General features: G+C 39.8%; 1 protein-coding gene across 1 annotated transcript in view; it reads right to left on the bottom strand.

Moving 5' to 3' along the window:
- Positions 1 to 8,150: 8,150 nt before the first annotated feature.
- Positions 8,151 to 21,495, bottom strand: part of LOC121640201 (ladderlectin-like) — a 32,513-nt gene continuing 19,168 nt past the window's right edge. Inside the window, exons 6-7 of the mRNA XM_041985925.1 lie at positions 8,543 to 8,645; positions 8,151 to 8,373 (exon numbers count right to left, since the gene is read on the bottom strand). Coding sequence (XP_041841859.1) covers positions 8,294 to 8,373; positions 8,543 to 8,645 — 183 coding nt within the window. The 3' untranslated portion in view covers positions 8,151 to 8,293. The remainder of the gene's footprint in view (positions 8,374 to 8,542; positions 8,646 to 21,495) is intronic.

Here is a 21,495-nt window from a genome sequence, read left to right as displayed (position 1 = left end):
AGTAGATGCAAGTTAAAACTGACTCACACTCACACACACACACACCAACACACACACACACACACACACACACACACACACACACACACACACACACACACACACACACACACACACACACACACACACACACACAAAGATCCTCTGTAGTGAACCCACAGTATTAAACTGAAGTGAAGAGCAGTTATAAGTGTGGACAAACCACAGATTAGGTCAATAAGAATAGAATAACATATTTCAACAGAATAAATATGATTTACGATTTAAAAACATAAAACTTTGCCAAAAGTAGAAAAATACAGGGAATTAAGTAGGCTAAAGAAAACATGAAATACACTTGAAATAAACAAATAAATTTAAGACAAAAGTCAGGGTAACTGTCATGAGTTTTATATATTGATATATTCCACATATTGTGTTGTGTTAAAAATCAGCTCCTCTCACAGATTTAGGGCCAAATTTGTTCTTTTAGGTACTAATTTGTTTATGGAAACCTGATGACGAAAATTCTAAATTTAAGGCTTAAAAACTGTCAGAAACTTCATAAATTACTAAGATAAAGTGGTTTCCAGTGGATTCGGTTCACCACTGTGACAAAGCAACTTCTAAAATATAAGGACTGTTAATGCAATGTTTGCCTTAATTAGTTACTCTAATTTATGGAGTATCTCTTATTCAATAAACCTACTTTAGTTAAAAAAGACCAGTTTTGTTCAATCATATTAATTTCAATTTCCAATAAATGTAAATGAACTGTAACATAATTTTTGTTTTATTTGACATCTTTCTGAAACGTCAACGCTCCACTAATCTTGGCCTTTTATCGTAGCGAGTTTCTACTTTATTAGGACGTATATTCAGATGACATGTTGTGAAAACCTGGTATTGTCTAAAGTTTAGACAGTTAAGATTATGCAACATGTTTTAGACTCTAAATTATCATCCCCATCTTGTGTAATGCTGAATCGTTTTAATATTTCACAAACTGGTTGCGCAAATCTTGCTTCAGCTAGCTACGTACCTAGCTAGCTAGCTAGATAGATAGATAGATAGATAGATAGATACATACATACATACATACATACATACATGCACACATACATATTATCTATATACATAATATATAGATCATATCTATCGTGGGGCAAGAGAGGATCCTCCAGGGTTAAGTTAGGCATAAGGTAAAAGTCAGTAATACAGGATGTCCAGGATTGTTAGAGCTGTGTCTTGCTTTTTTTTTTTTTTTTTTTTTTGTTTTCTTTCCTGTCCTGTTCAGCATCATAGCAAGCCAAATGATAATCTGGTTGCTTTGCTTTGCTGAACAAATTTGCTTTACCAAGGTGATGTTTATGGGTATAAGGCTCGTCTTGATAATCTGCTTCTTTTTTGTTAATTATTGTTATTTACTACCCTTCGATCCAAACTATGACCAGATAACAAACTACTACAACAGAGACTTTCCTACAGCTTTTACAAAAAAAGTTTATGAACCCACTGGAAAACCCAGAGACTGTGTCAGCATGCAGAGGACGAGGAGTAAGGTGGGATCAGTGGTGAGTCTGGTTATGCAAATGCCACCACAACTTTAGAGAGGCTAGAAGCAGACTAGGACAGCCCAGAGCCCACCGCTATCAGCAGCAATCCCGGAGAACGAACCCAAGCTAACCCACATCGGAGACGACCCTCAACCCACCCAGAGGGTGGCAGAGGAGAGTCCCAGCCAGAGCTCCCTGGTGGTCACAGGGCACAGAGCACCGCTAACCAAAGACCTACCCAATCTGTTGGCTTTACTGTGAGCGACTGCCATCTTGAGGTTGAACGTTAACAGCTTCTTTTCTACACTTTACTCCTGATAACTTCATGCTGAGTTCCCGGTAGGAGCACTTGATCACAGTGAACTTCCAACTCTGTGTCTGGACTTTATTTACCATCACTTCTCACTCCGTGTACCTGCTCTGATGGCACAACTTGTAAAGGACTAACAGAGTTTCAGTAATAGTATCATTCAAATGTTTCTTTTAGAGCAGCTCTCTTTCCTGCATGTGTTTAATTTTAAAAATAAAAACTTTCTTCACAGAGTTTATAACTTGTTTACTTAGTATTTAGGCTCATTTCATTCCAGTTTCTGCTCAGTTTAACCAACAGCACTAAGCAAAAAAAGAAAAAAGGCATACCAAAGACAGCAAATAGATAAATAAGCAGAGTTTTAAGGGTTACATTTTTTATTTGATGTTAAAGCAAATTTCAGTCTTTTAATGGGCAGAAATTTATGTAGATTTTAGGGATTGTCCCAGTGGCAGAATTTCATTTCAGTAATGAATTTTTTTTTTTTTTTTCTTTTTTTTTACTTGATCCAAGATGATTTGTTTGAAGAATATTTAAAGACTATTTAGCATTTGGCGGATTCCTGTTTTTGAAGCTTTGCATGTAAAACCAGCCACATCACAGATGAAGAAATGAACATGATGTCTCTCCTGCTCAAGCTACAAGCCAGTGAATGTAAATGAAACCCTGTTCGCAAATATGCTTCCTGCACAGGAGATATACTGTATTAAGACATAAGGAGCAGACAGGAGGCAGCTGGTTTTAGAGTCTCCACTGATGTAGTTACTCTGTAGAATATGTTAGAGAGTCAAGATTGTTGCATTTAGTTTTGTCCTGCTTATTTTTTAATAAATTATCTCTATGGTGATATTACTGTGCTTCATTCACAGGGGAATTGTGAGTGCAGACAAATGATTTTTGCACATTAGTTATATTCTGTGCAGAAAATATCTTTATGCAAAATATAAGTTATCTGAGCAAACAAAAACTAATTCTGTACACACAGCCATTAAGCTGAACAAGGAGTCCTGTCGAACCTTTTATTAGTCTATAGGCGCTGGAGGCAGATGATGGGTATTAGCAGGCTATGCGAGACGTGGCTTTGGCGGTCACTAGAGCCACAACATAGGCATGGGAGGAGTTCAGATAGGTCATGGAGAACCACCATCCCTGGTCCCTGGTCCACCATCTGGTGGCTCAGGGAAGCAGTGCTCCATCAACACTGTAAACATTAGGGATGGGGGGGGGCGCTGCTGACCTTGACTCAGGACATTGTGGGTTGGTGGAGGGAGGGAATACTTTGAAGACCTCCTCAATCCCGCCAACACATTTTTCTGATGAGGAAGCAGAGTTGTGGGCTTTCCTATGTCTGGGGCTGAGGTGGCTGAGTTGGTTAAAAACTCCTCGATAGCAGGGCCCCAGGACTGGATGAGATCTTTACGGAGTTCCTTAAGGCTCAGGATGCTGTAGGGATGTTTTGCCTCTGCGGAACCACATGCATGGACATTGGGGACATGTCCCAATGGAATGTGAGACTGGCGTGGTTGTCCCCCTTTTCAAAAAGGGGGATTGGAGGGTGTGCTCCAACTACAGGGGGATCACACTCCTCAGCCTCCCTGGTAAAGTCCATTCAGGTGTCCTGGAGAAGAGAGTCCATCAAATAGTCAAACCTCGGATTGAGGAGGAGCACTGTGGTTTTCGTCCTGGTTGTGGAACTGTGAACCAGCTCTGCACCCTCTACAGGATCTTAGAGGGGAGCTTGCTCAGCCAGTCTACATGTGCTTTGTGGACTTGTGGCATATGTAACAGGCATTCAACCATGTTACCTGGGGACTCACTTTGGCGGGGTGTTTCCAGAGTATGTATTGCCAAACCCCCTTGGACAAGCTGTCCGGTCCTTGTACAACCGATGCCGTAGGTGGAGGAGTTCAAGTATCTCTGGGTCTTCTTCATGAGCGAGGGAACGATGGAACAGGATATCGACAGGCTAATCGGTGTGGCCTCTGCAGTGATGTAGACTCTGCATCTGTCTGTTGAAGATGGAGCTGAGCCAAAGGGTAAAGCTCTCGATTTACCGGTCGATCTACCTTCCTACCCTCACCTATGGTCACAAACTGTGGGTAGTGACCGAAAGAACAAGATTTAAAATACAAGCGAGTTTTCTCCACGGGTGGCCGGGCTCTCCCTTAGAGATAGGGGGAGAAGCTGGAGGGGCTCAGAGTTGCTTCTGCTCTGCATTGACAATGTGGCTCGGGCATCTGTATGGAGTGCCTCATGGGATGCTTCCCTGGTGAGGTTTTCACAGCACTTCCCACTGGGAGGAGACCCCGGGGATGACGTGGGATACACTAGAAGGACTACTTCTTTTGGCTGGCCTGGGAACACTTCGGGATCCCCCACAGATCAGATCAGCTTGCATCATTTAAACAGGCTTAATAACAACTACCATTCTCATTTGTGTAGAGTTTTGTAATCTCTACACTGGTTTCCAGTCAGTCACAGAATAGGTTTTAAAACCTTTCTAATCGTTTACAAATGCCAGAATGGTTTAGGCCCAGAATACATCTGTGATATGTTCAGAGAATATAAACCTAGGTGCCGTACGATGAAGATACCTGGCGTAAATCCAACAGAGCGAAGTAAACAGATTTCATATCAACCTCGAGAGCTTATGTATGAAATAAATGTACAGAAACGAAAATGAATTTGTTAGCTTTTGTTAACTATAATAACCTTACCTCACACCCCTGTTTCCTGGGCGCCACAGGGGTGGGCGGAGGGAGGTGGTGCTGATAGGGTGTCTGCTGGCCCTGTGGGGGTGCCCAGTCTGCTGCATTGCGATGGGGTGGTGGTGGCTTGTTATCCTCTGGTCTGCTCAGGATGTCTCCTACAGAGTGTGATAGGAGTGATAAGTGTGATATGGTTGTGTGAAAGGGAGCGTCTGTAGGTACGGTCTGGGGGAGACTGTGAGTGGGGGGGTTACGGGGTGGATAGATGGATGTGGTATGGGTGGAGGAGGAAGGGTCAGGTGATCGGGTGAGAGTGTAGGAGAATGAGGGGGTGGTAGATGGTGCCCTGGTTCCTGGGGTGTGCGGCTGGAACATTGGGGTGGGTGCTGACCCATGCTGGGTGGCTGTCTGGAGGGGCCTGGTCCTCCTGAGCATGGTGCAGGCCCTCTGCCCTGGGGGTAGGTGGCTGCCTCTAAGGATCTTGGGGCTCGTTACCCTTCATTTACAATATTAAACGTAAAGTTCTTAATTGCAAATGTTTTTGTTTAATTTATTTTTATATGAATGAATGGCAGCAAAAAAAGTAAAAAATAAAAGTCATTACTTTTCCACCTTATAAATGTCTTCATATCTTGCATAGAAATATGCAACACAACTGCATCCGTAATTTCTGGATCCATGGCAACGCTCTCCAATGGTTTAAGTATGTTCAAGTAATGGTTCAAGTGAGCAGAAAATTCTCTGAAAAGAAGAAAAATAATGCTCCACAATGGCTGGAAAAAAGGCAAGAATGTGAGGATTTGGGGTGTTATGCTCGATCATGTGTCAATATGTATTCTGTGTATATCTAAAATATGTCTACTTTATTTCTTTTCATTACAAGGCCAGACATCTTATTTAACTAGAAGTACCAAGCTTTAGCGTTAAGACAGGTTTAAACCAGGAAACGTATTGTTGTTATGTATTAATTAAGAAGAAGTGGTGGGAGTTCATAAGTTTCGTAAAGTTTCTTTTCAAATATTTACATTGGTGGTATAGAGTCCTTAAAGTGCCTTTCACCACCCAAAAGGACTTGGACTATTTTTGGGACGAAAAGATTGAGATGCTGTTCTGATCAAACTGCTTTCTTATACCCTCTTCTCAAGATTTTCTAACGGACAAACAGCTTCAGCTTTATTGATTAAGAGTCGGTAAAAGGCAAGGCAAATTTATTTTTATTGCACATTTCATGTACAAGACAATTGTGAAAGAAATTTTGCTGCATATGGTAATCACTCATATATACTCATATAATAATCACATGTATATTCAGTTTCGTTATTATTTTAATATTGTTAATCCATTCACTATTACATTTTCATATTGTGTGTTCTCATTTTACAGAATACTGAAGTTACAGTTTTCATTGTGTATGCGTGTGTGAGGTCAGACTGACCACTTTATTCCCAGAGCTCTGATATGGCAGAGTTGAGACTGGTTTTCGCACCTGCTAGATAGCAATAGTTTAACTGCAACGCTGTCCTTCTGATGCATCAGACGCCCGCAGCCAGCAGATGAAGCTCGTTAATTTGGTCAAATGATTCAGAACAGCAAGCCATTTTCATGCATTTGGGTCAAAGTTGGCTCGATGATTCATGAGGCCTCAGTTTCACCACCGCGAGGAACGTAGAACGGTCCGGTGTCTAAATACTGTGGTGGTTGATTAGTGGATGAGATCCTGGTGGGGAGATCTGCTCAGGTGAAGTAATTCCTGCCTTGGTAATATCCTGGCCAGGGACAGACAGAGGGACGTTTGTCTCTACGGCTTCTTATGTTAGAGTAAACCTTGTAAATTTTGTGACAGCTTGGCCATGCATCAGATAATTTTGTCTTCATGACAGAGAAACAAAACATCCAATAAAATCCCAAAACTCCAGATCTGCTTATCATCATCTATGCACAGATGTTTTGGTTGTGTTTACCCACAATGCCCTGTGTTGAACGCACAATCTGTTTGTATTATTGTCTGCTTCCTGTATTTGGTTCACTTGAAGTGAAGTGAGATCAGAGATCATTTGCACATGCACACCTCCCTAAACAAATCTGACTTCCCGAGCAAACGAAGCCACCCATAGAAGCCAAAGTACTTCACCATGCTAGCTTTTAATGCAGAGGGTGTTAGGCAGATTTTGTTCTTAGCCATGATGTCGGGTATGAACACGTCCACAATAATGTGTTCCCCCTTTTGCATTCTTTGACATTGAGTTATTAATCAACAGTTAAAATATATTTTTTTAAACATTTGTGCATCCATTCTGAATTGCCCACGTCCACATTGCAATGTATCTAAAAGATGACTTTTCTCCCCTCCTCTACTCTTGAACTGGATGAATTTAGACTTATCAAAACTTATGACATTCTCCATTCCTCTAGAGGGAAAATTATGGGTTACTACTCACAGCTTTTGTATGTTGGTTTACTTTTTCTTAAATAGTTACAGTGTATGTATTTCACTAAAGTTTTGGGGTGTTTAAAGGACTAAAAGAGGATGTATTTATTTTTCAAATGTGAGTAAGACATCACTCAATGGTACTATAATTGTTGGTGTAGCAAACAGTCACAGACAGGATTGTTTCAATGATTTAAGCTTTTATTTTCAGTAACAGAACAGGACAGTCTGCAGAAGAAAGTGGAGCTAAAAGCATGATTTTTAAAAACGATCCCTTATTGTCTGCTAATTTTAACTCTTAAAACTCTGCTAGATCATCAGTGCCCCGTCATTTGTCAATAATTTCTCAGGAACAGTTGTGTGTATCTCTGTGGGGTAAGATGTGATGGATAGCTTTCCCTTGAGATGATCTATGGACATTTTCCAAACATTTATATCCCCTTCAGAAAGTTTACAATTAGTTTGCAAAATTTAATGTTTATCATAAAAATTCAGTCCTCAAGCGTCGCACTCCTACAGGCTTTAGATGTATTCCAGCTCCAGAACACCTGATTTAGATTAAATGACTCTTCTCAATGGCTTGTTGTCCAGTGCTGCACATTTATGTTGATCCATTAGTCTGATTCAGAAGGAGTCATCCAAACCTGCAGGACAGCAGCACTTTGGACAAACCTGCTTTTAAGGTAATCTGTAATGTTTTTAATGTTTTATGTGAAGCACTTTGAATTGTCCTATAAATAAAATGTGTTATACTAATAAACTGCCATGCATAAATGACTATATATAGATAAAAACAGCTGAAGGAAAAACTGTAAATATGTAAAAAGTTTTTGTTTAAATATTTCTATTTCCATGTTTCTCTGTGTTTGTTTTAATGTTAATATTTTTTCTCCTTCAAAATAAAGACTTAAGAGAATGATGTGCAGATGAGTAAAGGCTTGGTCTCTGTGTTGTATCTACAAGTTCTGTTAGTAATAAATTCTGTTGTGTTTTTAATGGCTGGCCTTTATGCTGCTATATCTATTAAGACATTCAATTTGCATCATTTTAACCTCATGATCTGACAACTGAGGTTGTCCTGAAAACATCATGTCAAGATGTTGACTGGGATTAAAAGGGTTCAACTTCTACACACAAAAACAAAAAAAAAACGGTATGGAGTTTTAAGAGTTAAAGGTACAGGACCTAAGTGACATTCAACTATTTCAACTCTGATTCACATTTCATGCAGCATTACAGCAGTAATAGAGAAATAAAGACAGAATAAATTTGCAATACGCTGCTTTTTGCGTAGATACTTGATGTTTTTGTATCAGTCGAATGATGACCAGCTCATGACGCAGATAGATTGTTTCTTGTTATCGCACAGCTGATCATCCCAGCATTTCTTTCCTGTAAATGTCAGAAAACAAAACAAAACAAACAAAAAAAAAAAAAAAAAAGAGATGTATTTAGGATTAATTTTTTAATTGTGGATCAAGTATTAATACACTTTAGTTGATGTAATTTTTCATTACCAACTACAATGCTGCCATTGTTTTTTTTTTTTTTATCAGGTTACCTGAGATTGCAAGGCAATCCTGGTTGCCATGGTTGTTCGGTTCTCCTTTGCACCAGTGTGAAAACAAGAAACGTGAGCCATCAGCCCAAAGCCATTCCCCCTCCTTGATAAGAGAAAATAAGAATAAGGAACAGTCGACTGAAGCAAAGTAGATTTAAAGTCAACATAAACTCAGTTGAAGAAAATAAAGAAAAGCAAAAAGAAGGCTCAGTATTTCTATAAAACAACATCTGGTCAACATACAGTTTATAAGGAGAAGAATTATTCTCTTATTTGTTGGATCTCTGACTGCTCCAACCAAGATCAAAGCATGAAAAATCAGATTCTTGTATTTATTAATTAATTTTACATACTTGTACACTGTCAGTGCCTCCGAGCCATGCTGTAGGATAAACTGGGGTCTTATCTGCTATCATCTTCTGGATGTGATGGTACTCCTCAGCACTATGTACAGATGCAAGGTGGCCATTCATGGACTTACAGTTTTCCTACAGTGGAAATAAATAGAGATGTCCTCACAAAAACAGAGAATATTACAGCTGGATGACATTAACAAATTTTGTCCTCCAAAGATCGTGTTCTAGACTTGTTCCTACTGACATCATGTAGAACCATCCAAATAAGCTCTTTCAATCTGATTTCATGAAATAACATAATGATAACATAACATGTCATGTTGTGTGTATTGCATTGTTTTCTTTGTTGTATAATTGTATAGAATGTACTATTATGAAGTGATGACTCTCACCAGTCACATAGCGGACACATTTGGGCCTAATGTGAGCTACTTTTGGCACTTCTAGTAAGTAAGTAACTAGCAAGTGGCTTGTGGGTCCTGCGTGGTCCAAATGTCATTAGTTGGCCTGGATTTGGGTTAAAGAAAGTGTAATGTGAGCCACATCTGGTGGTGAGGCAGCTGAATTTCAGCCCCCACACTCGCATGGCGTCAACACCGCAAGTCAAGAACAAGGCCAAATACAGACCAAATCAAAACTGATGTGGGCCACATTTGGGCCAAACATGTTTTGCTATCTGGGTCTACCCTTTATGTTTACCCTGAAACTAACATGCCCAAAAAGACAAATGAAAAGCTTAAAATTGATCCAAATGACATGTAAAATGTGACAGAACCAGCCTGATGTTTCTACACCATGTTATCAGATTTATTACTCTGGTCAGAACCATCATGGTAAGAAGAAGCAGAGTCAGAGTCATGATGATGATTCTCACCTTCAGTACAGAGAGACAGTCATGTTAGTTATTCTTCTGTTTGACCATAAAAAAACAAACCTGATTTTTACATTCTTTTAGTTTTGCAAAGTCTTTTATGAGGGAATAAAATGAATAAAACCATAGAGGTAAGTAAATGTATAAAACATGTTGTTACCTCAGCTTCAGACCAGGTCAAAGGTCTTGGAACAAAACGAAAACAGCGGCAATTGTACCGAGTCCATCCAGAAGAACAAAAAACTCTGTTGATACAGTCTTTTACTTCTGAAAGAAAAAAAAATCTGTCATTTTTTATGATTTACAGCAGAAAAAAAAATCATGACAAAGTGGAAATGATTACATATAAAAGAGGAAAAATAGCTACGAACCTTCAGCTTCTGTCTGTTTTGCAACATCTAGAGGAGAAGTTGTTTAAAATGTTACTTGGTTTGATTTAGTTTATTTAATCATTGTATTTACACCACAGTATAATTATTTTATGTTAGTTTATACAAGTCTCATATCAGGCAAAAGCTGAATTGATTCTTCATTAATCACGCTTCACCACCTTTAATTAAATGTGAATATATCCATTTCAGATACAGCAGCAAAACATCTTTGCTGCAAATTTGGTCCTGACTTATGACATTGCCCAACTCAGCCACATCACCACCTCATGTGACCCACATGGAAGTTGCCATAGTCTATGTACAAGCAGGCTTCGGTTTCAGGACCAGTCCTGGCCCAGTAAATTCTTAATCCACATTCAGACCAACAACTAACATCTGGATCACATGTGCCCTACAGGAGACTTGCCATAATCCAAACCAGGCTGGCAGCTGACATCTGGTCCACTTCTGGCCCACACAACACTTGCCAGTGTTGTAACTGAGCCATAAGGAGCCCGGATTTGGCCCAAACATGTCTGCAGTCTGAGAAGCCATTTCCCACAAAATCATCCTCAGGTCAAATACAAGTTTAGGTTGATATTAAAACATTGAAGCAAACAACATTCATCCCCTGAAACTGGTTACTATCTTCACTGATTTCAGGAAATCCAAGATGGGCATTTAAAGTCTTTACTGTCAGAAAGCACAAGTTTGGACGGATGTACTCACCAGCAGCTCTGGTCAGAGCCATCATGGCAACAAGAAGCAGAGTCAGAGTCGTGATGATTCTCACCTTCAGTACAGAGAGACAGTCATGTTGGTTATTCTTCTGTTTGACCATAAAAAAGCCTAAAAACAGGAGGATGTAAGAGAGTTTGTATCAAACCTGCAGCAGAACGATCTTCAGTTTCAGTCTGAATCTTCAGGTTTGTTCTGAGCTGCCAAGGACCGGCTCTTATATCCAGTTCTTTATCTTTCCATCTTCACTATATCAGGAACTTAGTAGATGCAAGCTAAAACTGACTCACACTCACACACACACACACACACACACACACAGACACGCACCCACACACACACACGCACACACACACAAACATAGATCATCTGTATTGAACCCACATTATTAAGCTGAACTGAAGAGCAGTTATAAGTGTGGACAAACCAAAGATTAGGTCAATAAGAATAGAATAACATATTTAAACAGACTAAATATGATTTACGATTAAAAATATAAAACTTTGCCAAAAGTAGAAAAATACAGGGAATTAAGTAGGCGAAAGAAAACATTAAATACACTTGAAATAAACAAATAAATTTAAGACTAAAAGTCAGGGTAACTGTCATGAGTATTATATACTGTTATTTTCCACATATTGTGTTGTGCTCAAAATCAGCTCCTCTTACAGATTTAGGGCCAAATTTGTTTTATTTAGGTACTAATTTTGTTTTTGGAAACCTGATGACAAAAATTCTAAATTTAAGGCTTAAAAACTGTCAGAAACTTCATAAATTACTAAAATAAAGTGGTCTTCAGTGGATTGGGTTCACCACTGTGACAAAGCATCTTCTAAAGTATAAGGACTGTAAATGCAATGTTTGCCTTAATTAGTTACTCAGATTAATTTATGGGGTATCTCTTATTCAATAAACCTACTTCAGTTAAAAAAGAACAGTTTTGTTCAATCATATTATTTTCAATTTCCAATAAATGTAAATGAACTGTAACATAATTTTTGTTTTATTTGACATCTTTCTGAAACGTCAAAGCTCCACCGATCTTGGCCTTTTATCGTAGCGAGTTTCTACTTTACTAGGAAGTATATTCAGATGACATGTTGTGAAAACCTGGTATTGCCTAAAGTTTAGACAGTAAAGATTATGCAACATGTTTTAGACTCTAAATTATCATCCCCATCTTGTGTAATGCTGAATCATTTCAATATTTCACAAACTGGTTGTGCCAATCTTGCTTCAGGCAAACTTGAAAGTGTCCATTCTCTTCAGTACTTTTAAATTTTATTGTGGTAAGGCACTTTCTTTTCATCTTTCATCCCAGTCAAAAATAATTACTTCTTAAAGGGTTACCATGAGGACTACAATAGCATCAGTCCCAACATATGAATTATACAGTAGAACTCAAGGGTGTTAACTTTTCTACATGTGTTGAAGGCAACCCAGTTGATAAAATGTTGTATAATTAACATCTTATCAGTTGGTTATAATTCCATCATAGTATGTGTATAGTATGCCTGGAGACTTCTGACCAGACCACTCAGCAAAGAGACTTGAGGCCTCAGCTTCTCAAGGTGGTGGTTGAGGGACAAGATTGATGGAACAACAGCACTGATTGTGATGACCTTCTCCCCCTGTGTCAAATCAGGCACTTCTCCAAATGGCTTCAAGGTGTCGACCAACTCCTTCAACAGATTCCACTCCCGTGCTGTGAATGACAACTCCCTGTGCCTAGCCTTTTCTAGAACAGCAACAAGCTTTAGATGATTGCACTGGAGAACTGCCTTCACTTGCCTCAGTGTTGAGTTTCATCTTGTGTTGACTGCAGCAGAGATGCCTTTCTGTTCCCCAAATTCAGCATCAAATACATCTTTGAATGTTGTGCTTGTGTGCAGCAGTGAGCTGAGTTTTGATAACTTTGAGAGAAAAGGAGATACCCTTTTTGTTTCTTTCAAACCGTCTCCCACCACCAGCTGAAGAGTGTGCGCGAAACACTGCAAGCGTTGTTTCTTTGCCAGAGCAGCATCTACTGTTAGCTGACCCTCCAGAGTTAAGTCACACCAGAGCTCAGGATCATCAAGATGATCTCTGTCATCGTCATCCTCTTGTTCACTGGGGAATCACACAGTAAATGCTTTTCGCATGTTGGCAGCATTGTCAGTAATAACGTAGTCCAGTTTATCTTTAATGTTGTAGTCATCACATATTGCCTCAAATTGGTCACAGATTCTTTCAGCCGTTTGTGAGCCTTTGAAGCGTTCACAGGCCAAGAGATTGGACTTTAGCTGTATCCTCTCTGTCTCTTTTTCTATCCAGTGCACAGTGACACCAAGGAATCCCCTCATCTTTCGGTCAGACCAAATGTCCACAGTGACTGAAACATGGTCAGTGTTGCTCAATTGAGTTTTTAATTTTGAATGTCTCTCTTCAGTTTCTCTGTTTTTGATGTCAGTGTTCTGCGACACACTGGATTGTACTTGTTGTCAAGTACTGTCAGAAAGTGCCGAAAACTCTGGTTTTCCACAATAGACAGGGGCAAGTTGCAATCAATAATTAAGTCAGACAGTATTGCATTGGTGATAGCTTTCTGCTGTGGATGGCTCATGCTGTAATGCCCTACACGTTTGTCCAGGAATTGCGAGATTGAAGGCTGTTGTGGTTCATTTGAGATGCTTTTGTCATCTGGTATTCTTCAAATCTGTAAGAGGTAAGCATATTAAACAGATGTCAGAACAGTCCTTATAGCCACAAATGAACTGTAATGAAACTACTCTTAATTACTCATATTATTAATATCAATCTTAACATTATGTGATAATATGTATTTTGTACTGTAGTGTGTTACCTTGCAGCACGTAGACCAGCAACTCACGTGTGCTGCAAGCTAACTTATTTGTTGTCAATGGACTGCTGGAGAGTAAGAACAACTAGCAGTATAACTTTGTTTTCCAATCGGAAAAGTCCGTCTGACAGCAAGCTAAAACGGTACACATATTTTATTGGGTTTGCCTCTTTGTAGCTGGCTAAAATATGCATTGCTGCTAACCGCCGTCTACTGTGTGATACCTTGACTAATGTTATAAGTACCTCATACAGACTTGCTTAAAAAAATACTTAATAAAGGTATGAATGAGGGAGTGAACTCGCAGTAAACGAAACAAATTACCGTGTTTGCAATGTAACGTTAACATTGAGTTTACAGCCTTACTGATTTAACTACACAGCAAAGAAAAATTAGCTACTTAGCCAATAAACGTAAGCCTTCATACAGACTTACTTTTCTTTGTGCAACTTCAGATGTCGAACGAAGTTCGAAGTTGTTCCGTCTCCATCTGTAATCTTTCGAGCCACATGTTTTGCATACTGTAATTTTTTATTGAGCACCTCATAGTTTTTATACCCGAACGAAACTATCTTTGGAATAACTTTTTTTTCCACCTGGCGCGTTGTTTGACAGTTCCTCTTCATTGGTTGTCCTGCAATTTGATTGGATGGATGCTGTCGGATCAAAACAACGTTGATTTGATTGGATGTTGTGCCGACAGCACATACACACACAGACCCACACATACAAAGAAAGAAACAGAGCGTTCCTTAATAACATCCTTTTAAATCTTTGGATTTTGGGGAAAGTAGCAAGTCTTGTCGAGTCAAAAGGCTCAAGTCCAAGTGAAGTCACAAGTCATTGATGTTAAAGTCCAAGTCGAGTTGCAAGTCTCTTTACATTTTGTCAAGTCGAGTCTAAAGTCATCAAATTCATGACTCGAGTCTGACTCGAGTCCAAGTCATGAGACTCGAGTCCACACCTCTGCCACATACACCCTGCCTACTCAGGCTTTGAAGGTATTGGTGGAGAAGAAATATAATGAGGGTGAAGAACATGCCATCAAAGCTGTGGAGAAGGCAGAAGGGGTCAGCCTAACAGCGGACATGTGTCACCTATTGCCATGGATGGCTACATTGGGGTCACCTGCCACTACGTAAATGAGGATACAGAGCTAGCAAGTGTTCCGTTGGGTGTCAGCCACTTCAAGCAGTCGCATACTGCCAAGAATTTGAGAGATGCCTTGCACGCGCAGTTGACCGCATGGAGATTGAGGCAAAAGCTGAATTAAATTAATGGGCTATTCTGAAGAAGTTGAAAAGAAGCTGTTGGATCCACTTGATTTTATTCAGGTGTGTTAGACCAGGGAAACAATGAAAACCTGCAGGATCTGGCTCTCAAGAACCAGAGTTTAACATCCTGTTCTAGAGGTTGACACCCGGTGGAACTCCACCTTTTCCATGCTGCAGCGCCTTCATAAGCAGCATAAACCGGTTGGAGCTGCGTTCCCGTCTCTGGCCGCTGATGTCACCCCCCTCTCATGTACTGAATATGACACCATTGGTGGGTGCCTAGAGGTTCTTGGACCATTCAACTTGACAACAACAGAACTTTCTTCAGAGATGATATTGTCAACATCAAAAGTCATTCCAATAATCCGAATGGTGCAGCATAAACTTGCTACAAAAGCTGGTGTACTACACAATCCTACAGCAATCAAACTAACACAACTTCTGCAACACTTCTTACATACAAGATGTCATGTAGAAAATATCCGTGTCCTGGCAACGGCAAATTTACTGGATCCCTGATTTAAAACAATTGCATTTGGTAATACAACATCTGCACAAGACGCCGTTGCCAGGGTAACCGCCGAATGTGCGGAAAGCATGAGAATGGAGACGGCGGCACCATCAACATCACAGATTTTCTAGGCCAGTACTTAGCTATGTAATAAGGACACATGACACTGTATTTACACTGTATTTATACTGTGTCTAATTTCAGTTACCAACAGAAGCGACATCCACATCTGCAGCAGCAGGGGACCTGGACAACTTGTGGGACCTTCTGGATAGCTGAGTTGGTTTGTATTAGCCACTGATTACGTCTGCATTATTTCCTCCTGAAATAGGCTTTTTGTCACTTATTTATTTCTCGTTCAGGTGCAACTCAGAGCACTTAGAGTGCAACGGCAGATGCCACAGTGAAGGTCCACCGTTACCTAGCTGAATCCTACCTCTCCAGACAAGAAGACCCGCTCGAATACTGGAGGACACACAAGTCTGTGTACCTCAGCCTATTCAGGCTGGCAAGACGATATTTGCACATGCCAGCCACATCTGTGCCTCTTCTCCAAAGCTGGAGAGGTAGTGTGCCACAGGAGGAGCAGACTGAAGCCTAACATCATTGAAAAAATACTGATTTTAAATAAAAATTTCTGACACATCACAATGTTACACAAGCATTTGTCCCATCATATAATTTGATACAACTTTACAAACTCAGTAACACAATCACCATCCATGTTGCACAAGCACCCTTTCCCTCATACGTCCCCATTTCCTCTGTGTGCAGACCACTACTGTCATTACAGATTGGTATACTTTAAATTGCACCATAATTCTGTTACCTTAACAAATGTTACCTAATACCCCTCCTTATTTATTTGAACAACAGAAAATAAATATTCACTCAGATGGTAGATTACGTATCGTTTATTGAACATGTATTCCAAGATGAGTTAGGGATGACAGATGTGAAGTGTCAACGCCGTCCATCTGATTCATCAGACACCCACAGGCAGCAGATAGAGCTCTTTCACCTGGTCAAATGATTCACAACAGCAAGCCATTTTCATGCATTTAGGTCAAAGTTGGCTCAATGATTCATGAGGCCTCGCTTTCACCATCTCTAGTTATGTGTTGGTGGAGGTGAGGACCCAAGAGCAAGCAGAATGAGGCCGGATGCAGAATGGTGCTGGAGAAAAAGTTTATTTTGAAAAACTCAGGAACAGGGAACCACACAATACAGGGATGAACCACAAAGTTCATCCCAAACTGAAAACCATGGGGTATGTATACACAAAGGGAGTAATAAGGAACAGGTGAAGTGAATGAGTAATTAGACCAGGTGAACTAACGAGCCAGAAACAGAACCCACAGGAGCGTAAGAGGGAAAACAAGAAAACTGAGCTAAACGTGACAAAAACCAAGAATAAACCAAGAATAAACCAAAAAGCAAGACAAAAACTAAAACATGACACAAACGCTGATCTAAACAGTACACTAAACACCACAAAAACCAGAACTAGAAGATGAAGAAGATCATCTGTAGTGAACCCACAGTATTAAACTGATCTGAAGAGCAGTTATAAGTGTGGAAAAACCAGAGATTTGGTCAATAAGATAAGAATAACATATTTAAACACACAAAATATGATTTAAAAACATAAAACTTTACCAAAAGTAGAAAAATACGGGAAATTAAGTAGGCTAAAGAAAACATTAAATACACTTGAAATAAACAAATAAATTTAAGACTAAAAGTCAGGGTAACTGTCATAAGTATTATATACTGTTATTTTCCACATATTGTGTTGTGTTAAAAATCAGCTCCTCTCACAGATTTAGGGCCAAATTTGTTCTTTTAGGTACTAATTTGTTTTTGAAAACTGATAACAAAAATTCTAAATTTAAGGCTTGAAAACTGTCAGAAACTTCATAAATTACTAAGATAAAGTGGTTTTCAGTGGATTCGGTCACCACTGTGACAAAGCAACTTCTAAAATATAAGGACTGTTAATGCAATGTTTGCCTTAATTAGTTACTCAGATTAATTTATGGAGTATCTCTTATTCAATAAATCTACTTTAGTTAAAAAAGAACAGTTTTGTTCAATCATATTATTTTCAATTTCCAATAAATGTAAATGAACTGTAACATAATTTTTGTTTTATTTGACATCTTTCTGAAACGTCAACGCTCCACCGATCTTGGCCTTTTATCGTAGCGAGTTTCTACTTTACTTGGAAGTATATTCAGATGACATGTTGTGAAAACCTGGTATTGTCTAAAGTTTAGACAGTTAAGATTATGCAACATGTTTTAGACTCTAAATTATCATCCCCATCTTGTGCAATGCTGAATCATTTTAATATTTCACAAACTGGTTGGCCAGTCTTGCTTCAGGCTGGTTAGCTAGCTAGATAGATAGATAGATAGATAGATAGATAGATAGATAGATAGATAGATAGATAGATAGATAGATAGATAGATAGATACATACATACATACATACATACATACATACATATATACATGCACACATACATATTATCTATATACATAATATATAGATCATATCTATCGTGGGGCAAGAGAGGACCTTCCAGGGTTAAGTTAGGCATAAGGTAAAAAATCAGTAATACAGGATGTCCAGGATTGTTAGAGCTGTGTCTTGCTTTTCTTCCTCTTTTTTTTTTTTTTTTCTTTTTTTTTGTTTTCTTTCCTGTCCTGTCCAGCATCATAGCAAGCCAAATGATAATCTGGTTGCTTTGCTTTGCTAAACAAATTTGCTTTACCAAGGTGATGTTTATGGGTATAAGGCTCCTCTTGATAATCTGCTTCTTTTTTTTTATTATTGTTATTTACTACCCTTCGATCCAAACTATCACCAGACAACAAACTACTACACCAGAGACTTTCTTACAGCTTTTACCAAAAAAGTTTTTAAACCTAATGGAAAACCCAGAGACTGTGTCAGCATGCAGAGGACGAGGAGTAAGGTGGGATCAGTGGTGAGTCTGGTTATGCAAATGCCACCACAACTTTACAGAGGCTAGAAGCAGACTAGGACAGCCCAGAGCCCACCGCTATCAACAGCAATCCCGGAGATTGAACCCAAGCCAACCCACATCGAAGACGACCCCCAACCCACCCAGAGGGTGGCAGAGGAGAGTCCCAGCCAGAGCCCCTTGGTGGTCACGGGGCACAGGCCCCTGGCGGGCCAAGATCAACAGCCACTGACCCCGCCATCTCGCTTTCTTAATTACCTGTTTTCCATACAAGGTTCTTAACCCTGTCAAACATTATGGTATTTTAGATGAACTAATTTATCTGTTTTCCCTGACAATTAAATCCAGCTCTCTGTTAGCCTCTGTTTCTTTGTGGTCATAGGCTGTAAAACTATACCTGCCCCTTGAAATTCTGCCCCCCCTTCTCCTTTCACATAATGGTATAATCCTAGTCTTTCCTTGCATGCGACTGGCTGCATGGTGGCTGGTCAAAATATAGTCCAGCCCCCTTTAAAACTATCTCTCCCCAGCAGGAGAGCCCCTTCTAATTCACTACAAATAATCTTCTCTTAGAGCCGGGACGTTTGGGAATGACACATCACTTCTTTCCAGCTGCAGATCCAACCTTTGAGGGCTTTAAAGTTTTATTTTTGAAGGACTCAGACCAAAAGTGTAGCTGCTGTTTTGTTAAAAGCCTGTGGATATTTTATGTTGAATGGCTGTAGATGGTTTGTTAGTGAAGACCGTGCAGGACATCAAGCAGTTAGTCCTCACAAAGTCACGTTTCTGTCGGTTTCTAGAACCTGAAATGATTTATTGTGATAGGCTGAAGGCGGAAGTCATTTAACTGTCAACTTCACTGCAGCGTCCTTCAGCAATGAGGAAATAAGCTGAGTGGTGCTTAAGTTTGATAAACTGCCAACAAAGCCGAAAGGAAGAACTAAGTCACGTGCACAGTGCACAGAGCACCACTAACCAAAGACCTACCTAATCTGTTGGCTTTACTGTGAGCGACTGCCATCTTGAGGTTGAACGTTAACAGCTTCTTTTCTACACTTTACTCCTGATAACTTGATGCTGAGTTCCCTGTAGGAGCACTTGATCACAGTGAACTTCCAACTCTGTGTCTGGACTTTATTTACCATCACTTCTCACTCCGTGTACCTGCTCTGATGGCACAACTTGTAAAGGACTAACAGAGTTTCAGTAATAGTATCATTCAAATGTTTCTTTTAGAGCAGCTCTCTTTCCTGCATGTGTTTAATTTTTAAAATAAAAACTTTCCTTACAGAGTTTATAACTTGTTAACTTAGTATTTAGGCTCATTTCATTCCAGTTTCTGCTCAGTTTAACCAACAGCACTAAGCAAAAAAAGAAAAAAGGCATACCAAAGACAGCAAATAGATAAATAAGCACAGTTTTAAGGGTTACATTTTTTATTTGATGTTAAAGCAAATTTCAGTCTTTTAATGGGCAGAAATTTATGTAGATTTTAGGGATTGGCCCAGTGGCAGAATTTTTTTGAGTAATGATTTTTCTTTTTTTCTTTCTTTTTTTTTTTTTTTTTTTGCTTGAACCAAAATGATTTGTTTGAAGAATATTTAAAGACTATTTGGCATTTGGAGGATTCCTGTTTTTGAAGCTTTGCATGTAAAACCAGCCACATCCTGCCAGATGAAAAAATGAACACGATGTCTCTCCTGCTCAAGCTACAAGCCAGTGAATGTAAATGAAACCCTGTTCGCAAAAATGCTTCCTGCACAGGAGATATACTATAGTAACACATAAGGAGCAGACAGGAGGCAGCTGGTTTTAGAGTCTCCACTGATGTAGTTACTCTGTAGAATATGTTAGAGAGTCAAGATTGTTGCATTTAGTTTTGTTCTGCTTAATTTTTAATAAAATATCTCTATGGTGATATTACTGTGCTTCATTCACAGGGGAATTGTGAGTGCAGACAAATGATTTTTGAACATCAGTTATATTCTGTGCAGAAAATATCTTTATGCAAAATATAAGTTATCTGAGCAAACAAAAACTAATTCTGTACACACAGCCATTAAGCTGAACAAGGAGTCCTGTCGAACCTTTTCTTAGTCTGTAGGCGCTGGAGGCAGATGATGGGTATTAGCAGGCTATGCGAGACGTGGCTTTGGCGGTCACTAGAGCCACAACATAGGCATGGGAGGAGTTCAGATAGGCCATGGAGAATCACCATCCCTGGTCCCTGGTCCACCATCTGGTGGCTCAGGGAAGCAGTGCCCCATCAACACTGTAAACATTAGGGATGTGGGGGCGCTGCTGACCTTGACTCAGGACATTGTGGGTTGGTGGAGGGAGGGAATGCTTTGAAGACCTCCTCAATCCCGCCAACACATTTTTCTGATGAGGAAGCAGAGTTGTGGGCTTTCCTATGTCTGGGGCTGAGGTGGCTGAGTTGTTTAAAAACTCCTCTATAGCAGGGCCCCAGGACTGGATGAGATCTGTACGGAGTTCCTTAAGGCTCAGGATGCTGTAGGGATGTCTTGCCTCTGCAGAACCACATGTATGGACGGTGGGGACAGGTCCCAGGTCCCTTTTCAAAAAGGGGGATTGGAGGGTGTGCTCCAACTACAGGGAGATCACACTCCTCAGCCTCCCTGGTAAAGTCTATTCAGGTGTCCTGGAGAAGAAAGTCTATCTAATAGTCAAACCTCGGATTGAGGAGGAGCAGTGGGGTTTTCGTCCTGGTTGTGGAACTGTGAACCAGCTCTGCACCCTCTACAGGATGAAATCTCTACACTGGCTTCCAGTCAGTCACAGAATAGATTTTAAAACCTTTCTAATTGTTTACAAATGCCAGAATGGTTTAGGCCCAGAATACATCTGTGATATGTTCAAAGAATATAAACCTAGGTGCCGTACGATGAAGATACCTGGCGTAAATCCAACAGAGCGAAGTAAACAGATTTCATATCAACCTCGAGAGCTTATGTATGAAGTAAATGTACAAAAACGAAAA

Source organism: Melanotaenia boesemani, chromosome 5 (genome assembly GCF_017639745.1).
Source record: "Melanotaenia boesemani isolate fMelBoe1 chromosome 5, fMelBoe1.pri, whole genome shotgun sequence".
NCBI classification, from domain to species: Eukaryota; Metazoa; Chordata; class Actinopteri; order Atheriniformes; family Melanotaeniidae; genus Melanotaenia; species Melanotaenia boesemani.
The sequence above is the reverse complement of the archived record's forward strand: the minus strand, read 5'-3'. Positions and strand labels throughout refer to the sequence as shown.